We start from the raw sequence: 7801 nt of genomic DNA, 5'->3' as shown, positions 1-7801 counted from the left end.
TGGAATTTTAATTCCTGGTGGCAGCAGAAATCTACTAAGTTCATGTACACAGAGTGTTTTTAAAGGAGAAACAGTCTCCCCAATAAGCAAGGATGTCACACAGTGGTATAAGGATGTAGATAAAATTTCACAAGGACCACATGGTTTAGGCAAGACGAGCTGGACCCCGCACACTTCCAGTGTAAGGAGCTGTATCTTGGGTGTTGTGATACCAATGCAAACAACACAATATTGTTTAAACTGCACTATAACACTCCATGCTCGGCTGCTCATCTCCTGCAACTGTGCTGCTACACAGCCAAATTCTTCTCCCATTTTACAAATGAGGATTCCAGAAAGAGAAAGACAGTCACCTGTGCACTAGTCATAGTGCACTAGTATCATCGATAGTTAGACTGAAATTACAGACTTTTCAGATAATTTTATTGCGTTTTTAAACATACTGCAATATCATTAATCATCCCATTCCTCTTAACTGTACTTACAGTCTGTTGAATATTAACTGCTGTACAGTCTTAATTGTTCTGTGTAACCCAGGCTGTCATTACGTCCAGCAGCACCATTGAGACCAACAAGACTTTTTTTGGGGGGTGGGTACAAACTATCAAGGGTCAAAGCTCCCTTTGTTTTAAATGTAATCTTTTGGGGTTCCATAACGGGCTTTCTTTTCTTTCTCCTCTACCTTACTGGGATCGGTTGCCCTTCATGTAAAAGCTTGACTGAATCGTTCATATCTTCGGCAATAAAGAATAATTAAACGCTGAGAGTACCAGCAAATAAAAGGTCTCTTCTAATGTTGACTTTACTTATAAGACAATCACTGTAAGATTCATTCAAATGCCCCGGGCATGTTATAACCTCTACGGATGCTGAACGACTGACTCAGTAAAACGATGTTTTTAAGCGAACAAAGAAGCTATTCAGAGAGAGTCAACTACATCTCCCACCAACCCAGGAATCAGACACTTCGCTTGTACCATTTGGGTTCTCAAACCATGACAACCTTACAGTACAGAATCAAATATTTTATGGTGCAAATAGCTCAGTTTTTCTGACCGGCTACGCCGGAGCAAGGGAAACCATTCCCAGAAGGGCAGTTCTACCACTGTGTATCCGATCTGACGGAGCTGTCTTCGTTTCAAATGGTGGAGCCCCAGGAGGTGTTTTGAGTGATAGCTATACTGGTTCCTATTGGACACCTGAATGGCTAATTTCGTGCCCTCAAGATGCTGCTCTTTCAGCTTAGAGTCCGGGACTTCGTAAGAAGTTTTTGATTTGGTCAACGCCTTCAAGATGGTGCCAGTAAGAGGAACACCGTCAGAAAATGCAAAGTGATCCCAAGTGGACAGAGACTCTTCCTCCTGTACCGGTCTCTTCTGGAGACACGGTCCATCCTTGCTTCCAATGCTACCCACTGGGGACGGGTTCGGAGACCTCCCCTTCAACAGCTGATGCATTAAGTCATCCGTGAGAGATATTCCATCCTCTTTTAATTCTAATTTTACTGCTGCAGCTTCTGTATGGAAAGGCAATGGCTTCCGCTCTGGGTCTAACCGAAGCTCCAAATCAGCCGATCTGGTGTGAGGCAAGACCATGTGATGTTTGATGTACCGGGGACCGCCCAACATGTCTTCAAGAAGAGAGAGTGCTTCTTTGACTTCTGGCTTTGTGCAGATGTCCTTCTTGGCAGAATTCCATAACACCTCCGTCACCTCCTGCTTCAGCTGCAGCGCAAGGCGGCTGCCTGTGTAATCAGGGCATTCAATCTCCACCGTGCCGTCAAGGGTGAACAAATCCTTCTTGAGGTCAAGCTTACCATCCCCGATTAGTTTGAGAAACTTGGGACTCAGAGCGCAATCTATCAGGTCTTTCGGGAACCGCTTTGCAAACGCCAGTGCGAGCAAGGAGGTGAGCAAATGCACGGGGAATTTCTGAAACTCATGCAACTTTGTGCGCAACTGCTTCTCAAGGCAGGTGTAAAATTCCTCTACATTAGGCGGCTCGTAGTTCAGGCATCCAAATGACCACAAGAACTTGGCGACATCTTTGCTTCGGCAATACGCTGCCCTGGAAGGGACCGAAGAGGCGACTGCGTCCAGAATCCTTTCGTTACGGTAATGCAAAGCTGAACAAGCAAGGGTGATGTGCATGACTCCTTGAGTGCCTATGGCGGGGATCCGTGGAGGAACGACAGTCCCAAGCTGCTTCAGAAATTCAAGATGATCGACGTGAGTGTAACGGTACATCTTCAGCACATTCACCAAGGCATAATCGCTCATCTCTGCCATCTGGGCAGAGACTTTATCTCCGATTTTCCGCATAGTGTGTTCCGAAAGACCGTGGCTGGACTTGAAGAACCCTAAGCAAACGGTGCCCACTTCCTCTAGGCTCAAAGCGTTCAAGTGCTTCAAGACCAAGGAGTCGAGTTTCTTCATGAAATCCTCTGGGGCTCTGCGGCCCTCGCCGATGATATAGATTAACTGAACTAGCTGGGGCAAGGTGAGTTCTTGCCAGTGCAGATTAACGTAGCTTAGTGCGATCTCCAGATACCGAGGGACGCTGCGCCCCAAGCAGCGCCACAGGTCGGCCACCAGCAGGAGGCGATCTAGGCCCATGTCCCAGGCCCGACGGCAGCATTCTGATTCGTAAACCTTCAACATGGAGTGGTTCGGTGGAATGGCTAAGTGAACAAAGGCTTTCAAAACCATAAGCAGCTCAGGAAGGTCAAAGAGCCGGATGCTTTCAACTGCATAGTGGCACAATATGGCAAACCTGGGGTTGGATTTCAGGCTTCCGTGCTGGTCTACTGGCAAGCCGCTCAGCCTAAAGAAATGCCCTGCAATGGCGTGTGGTTTCAGGCTGCTTTTGGACACGGCGACGTCCTGCAGGATCAGGCTACCTTCCTCTTCAGAAAGAGGCTGAGGGAGCTTGTGTCTATCGTAACTCAGCACTTGGTATTCGTTCCTTTGCTTCTGAAACGCCCTGGGATCTTCCTTCGGATCGTGAGCCTCCAGATCGGCCGCTTCCCCACCGTCTTCCGCAAGATCCGGTTTTCTTGGCTGTGCCGAGTTAGCTTGGATCGAGAGACGCTTGCTGCTTTCCAAACCCAGCGGCCTGTTCTTTGTGCTAGAAAGCCTCCGTGAGCACGTAATGCTGTAGGCGTTCTGGATCTGCTTGGCACCAATGCTAGTGTGATCACTTTCAGGCGATCCACCGTCCAAGCCACGAGATGCGTCCTCATCAGGTACACACTTGGCGCCAGTGTAGGCTGATGGACGAAAAGAGACTCTGTATCCTGAAGGTCTCCATAGCCTGAGCGTGACGACGGGTTTGGAACTCTTCTCCGCCTTTTTGAAGCTCTGGTCCTCTTCTGCTTTGCCAAAGAATAACCTCTTGTCCGGCACCTTGGTTGTCGTACAAAACGCAGCCACGCTGCATGACCGTCCTGCAACTCTTCGGCATATTATCCTTGTAGGCATGCTCTCAACTACCCGGTCAGAATCGGTTCCAAGTACTGAAAAAAGGGCAGATGAAGAATGAGTGGCTTTTATCTGTCATGAAGAGTTCTCTTTAAAAAAAAACAACACCCTTTCATGTTACAACAAGATATATTCTGAAATGCAACATCTACTCAAAGCTTCATACAGATCACAGGACAATGGACGTTTGGGGAGGGGCTGCTGCTCACTGGCAGAACGCCTGGTGTGTAGGCAGAAGGTCCCAGGTTCAATCCCCAGCATGTCTAGCTTAAAAATACAGGACAGGAAGCAAATGAGACAGGAAAAGAATTCTGCTTGAGATCCTGGAGTGCTGCTGCCAGTCAGAGTAGACAATACTGACTTTGGTCTGACTCCGTATAAGGCAGTTCCAGCTGTGCATGTGCTAGGAAGTAGAAAACTCAATAGCCGAGCACTTCCATCCCTTTGTGCAAGCCATCCTCCACTCAGCCAAACCATACAGGAAAAAGCAAGGTGCACTGTGACGTGAGATTAGGCACTTCTTATGATGGGTCCCTCTTACAGAACTAGAAACACACTGTGCAGAAATAATGCGGGTGTATGCAGAGTCTGTGCTTCAATTAAGAACATAAGAAGAGTCCTGCTGGATCAGACCAATGCTCCATCTAGTTAAGCATCCAGCCTGACACAGTGGCCAACCAGTTCCTCTGGACAGCCAACAACAGGGCAGAGAGGCCGAGGCCTTTCCCTGATAAGAAGTCAGAAGAGCCCTGCTGGATCAGACCAGTGGTCCATCTAACCCAGCATCCTGCCTCACACAGTGGCCAACCAGTTCCTCTGGACAGCCAACAACAGGGCATAGACCCAAGGGCCTTCATAAGAACATCAGAAGAGCCCTGCTGGATCAGTCCATCTAGTCCAGCCTCCTGTCTCACACAGTGGCCAGCCAGTTCCTCTGGAGGGCCAACAACGGGGCAGAGAGGCCAAGGCCTTTCCATGTCATTGCCTCCTGGCTCTGGGATCCACAGGATTAGTGCCTCTGAATGTGGAGGTTCCCCTCAGTCACCATGGCTAATAGCCACTGACAAACTTATCCCCCATGAATATATCTAATCCACTTCCAAAGCTGTTATAGTCCTGGGGCCATCACTACCTCCTCTGACAGCAGATTATCCTTAAAGTTGGTGCAAATCTGTCATATGAACTGTGAAAGGTGGAGGGAGAGTGTAATTCCTTCTAAAAGTTTTTCCCCAAAAAATGAGATCCCCAAAGTATATTTAATTAAGTCTTAGTACCCACTGGGTCCAACCTTTGTCCTGACGTGATAGCCCCAGCATGATCAGGCCTGCCACGTTCAGAAGCTGCATCCTATGCTACGATTCACTAAAGCAGCAACTGGAATCCATTTCAAGCTGACACGCCATCCGAAAAAGCACTAGAAGCTTTTGATTGCTGTGAACCCCCAACCCGTTTCCCCCTGTCGAGTTCAACGGGCGCATTTCGAATGTCCCCGGCTTTCAGAAGACAGACGTTGCGTTGGTGCTTCGTGAGGCCCGAGGAGCAGCAACGCATAAAAATACACTGAATGGCCTTGCAGAAGTTCCAGCCAGCTATTTAAATGCTGCAAGCTTTCAGACTCAACTGGGCCACTCTGCAGGTTCAGAAGATAGTCAAAGGCAAAAAGTACAATCCAATAAAAAAAAACACTAATCAGTTCTTACAAGCCGAAGGGGGAGGAGGACGACGACGAGGAGATTGGATTTATACCCCACCCTTCACTCGGAGTCTCAGAGCGGCTTACAAACTCCTTTCCCTTCTCCTCCCCACAACGGACGCCCTGTGAGGTTCGTGGGGCTAAGAGAGCTCTGACAGAAGCTGTTCTTTTTCAAGGACAGCTCTTACCAGAACGATGGCTTGCCTAAGGTCATCCAGCAGCTGCAGGTGGAGGAGTGGGGAATCAAACCCGGTTCTCCCAGATTAGAGTCCGCGCTCTTAACCACTACACCAAACTGGCATACTGAAGGGCAGCTCAGTTCAGTAGTGTGGCAGAGTGGCTTGGCTCTACAGCTGACAGAGAAGAGAGTACCCAGTAGTTAGGCCTGTCGTCTCTGTCAAGAAGCAGACCTGTGGCCATTTAGTCTGACCCTTAGGAGAGAACAGGTTGGTGTGGGTCAAATCCTGTGTGTGTTTGTGTGTGTGAGAGAGAGAGAGCATCCAGCCTAGCGGCTAATCGGTGAAAGAAAACTGAGACTACTCTCTAAACTGATCCGCCTCAGCCAGGTTTCTCTTTTGTCTTTCTGGAGTCCTGCGTTGCGGATCTGTTCCCAGAAACCACCCTGTATATAAGCAGATCTGCTTTGTGGCTAATGTACAATTCCTGCCTGGGCAACGTCCGTATTCTACTGATTCATCATGGCAGCGAACCCAAAGCATAGACATTCACCTGGTAACTGAGGACAGCGATCGGCGGTTTCTGGTGGATTCTCCCTTCGTGAGTGGGACAGCCCTCTACCCTGGGAGATCTTCGGAAGGAGTTGCAAGGCCTGCCTGTCTGTTGGGACTTTGGAGGGGGTCTAAAATTGACTTTGAATTTCTGCATCAACATAGTCATCCAGCAGGAGGAGAAGAAGAGGAGGAAGAAGACGGCAGCACCAAAGAAAGTGAAGAAGAGGGAACAATGGCATCTGCAAACGAGGACTCAGACTCTAAACTGGGGGCGGCAGCCCCAAAGACAAGCTACCATTTAAGAAAAAGTATAAAAGAGGAGATGTTACTGCACTCTGAAATCTCTTGCAATCTCTTTTATTGCTCTTTAAGACGTCAGATACGCTGGTGTTTAAATCTTTAGTTTAAATGGAATATTAGATGACCACATTCAATGAACTTGAATCGAATGTTGAGTTATAAGCTAACTTGTTAAGCAGTTATGTATGACCACCATCTCTTGGGATTTTAGTGGGTTTTCTTTACTTTCTCCTATAGTTTGTAGATCCCCTCCCTAATTTTTGTTGTAGTTTATAGAAAATGCAATTAAAAAATCCCCTACGGGGGGCTAAAGAGAAAAAAAAAGGACTTTGGAGGGGGTCTGAATGGTAGGCACCTTTGTAAGAGGGGGAGAGATTTGGGGTTGGCTGTTTTGTTTTTGGCTTTAACTGAAAATGTTTTTAACTATTATTGTAAGCCGCTTTGGACCATGAGACTTTTCCAGCTTCGAAGCTCAGTCTGTCAAAGACAGGTCCTATATGAGAAATCCTTTAAGGAAATAAGGGCAAGTGCCGATACTAAATGTAGCCACTCTCGTGAAGAAATATCTTTAGAAACCAGGAAGTAACATTACAATACAAGGAAAACTCTCTTACACAATACAAGTTGACTTGCTTCTGATGAAGTTATGATACGAAACCAAGCAAAAGCCGGCTGCTTTGTACCTTTGGCTGTTAACAGCAACTAATGTACTGAAGTTCTACAAATTCTTTGGCTGTTGGCAGCAACTAGTGTTCTGTTTGAGTTTATTGTAAAGTTAGTATATTATGAAATGTGTATAACATTGAGATATTGTATGGTTAGGTTGTATACCTTGTTGATATTTTGTATACTTAGATACCATTATCAAGTATAAAAGTGATTGTATTAGCGTACATATTTAAGTGTTTGAGTGAATTAATTATACTCATTTTGCCCCCAGTTTTGCTATCTCTATACGCCTGTACAAACAGCAAAGATGGGAAACTTCTTCAGCCCAGTGCGGCGTCTCTCAAGGTTTGGCGATCAGGCCAATGTGCTTCACTTGCCCCATTCCCTCTTGTGCACTGATTCCTCTTTTCCTTCTTAGGTCGAAATTAGAGGCAACACTGGTTAGCACTAGAAGCAAGGGCTGCCTGCAAGCCACGGACTGAAGAATATTTGCAAGCTACAGTTCGTGGCAGCTCCGATTCAGACACGGCAAGCCACGGAACGGGGGGGGGCCACGCTGCAAGTGTGAGGCACATCCCCCGCCAATTATGTTTTAAAGGCAAGGCAATGAGGTCATCTAAATGGAGCCGTTGTGTCAGAAGGATTTCATGTCTTTTTCAACTAGCCCCCGGGGAACAGCCTGCACTTCCCAGAAGGGAAGCCATTCGTGACGCTCCAACTTTAAAACTCCCTTACAGAGGAACCTGCACAACAGGAGACTTGGAACTGGCAGCTGATTCAGAAGAATTAGCACCCTAAAGAACAAACAGACGACAAACCACTGCAGTTGCAACTGGGCAAGGTAGGAATACGAAGGGCAGAAGCAAGCTGATGAAGTGCATTTAAAAGATCTCTATGAGCTAATTACAAAATGGGGGGGGGGGGGGGGA

The 7801-nt window shown here is 47.3% G+C and overlaps 1 protein-coding gene across 1 annotated transcript; it reads right to left on the bottom strand.

Annotated features, from left to right (window-relative positions):
- Nucleotides 1-1004: 1004 nt before the first annotated feature.
- On the bottom strand, nt 1005-3479 carry FASTKD5 (FAST kinase domains 5). The gene has a single exon (XM_015425107.1). It carries the CDS (start codon nt 3477-3479, stop codon nt 1005-1007), a length of 2475 nt encoding a protein of 824 aa, XP_015280593.1.
- Between the last annotated feature and the right edge of the window lie 4322 nt (nt 3480-7801).

This window comes from Gekko japonicus, unplaced genomic scaffold, assembly GCF_001447785.1.
Source record: "Gekko japonicus isolate JY-2015 unplaced genomic scaffold, Gekko_japonicus_V1.1 scaffold3353, whole genome shotgun sequence".
NCBI classification, from domain to species: domain Eukaryota; kingdom Metazoa; phylum Chordata; class Lepidosauria; order Squamata; family Gekkonidae; genus Gekko; species Gekko japonicus.
This window is presented reverse-complemented; position numbering and strand designations above follow the sequence as displayed.

Coding starts and splice junctions, on each gene's coding strand:
- FASTKD5 (XM_015425107.1), bottom strand. CDS start 3,479: ATGCCTACAAGGATAATATGCCGAAGAGTTGCAGGACGGTCATGCAGC.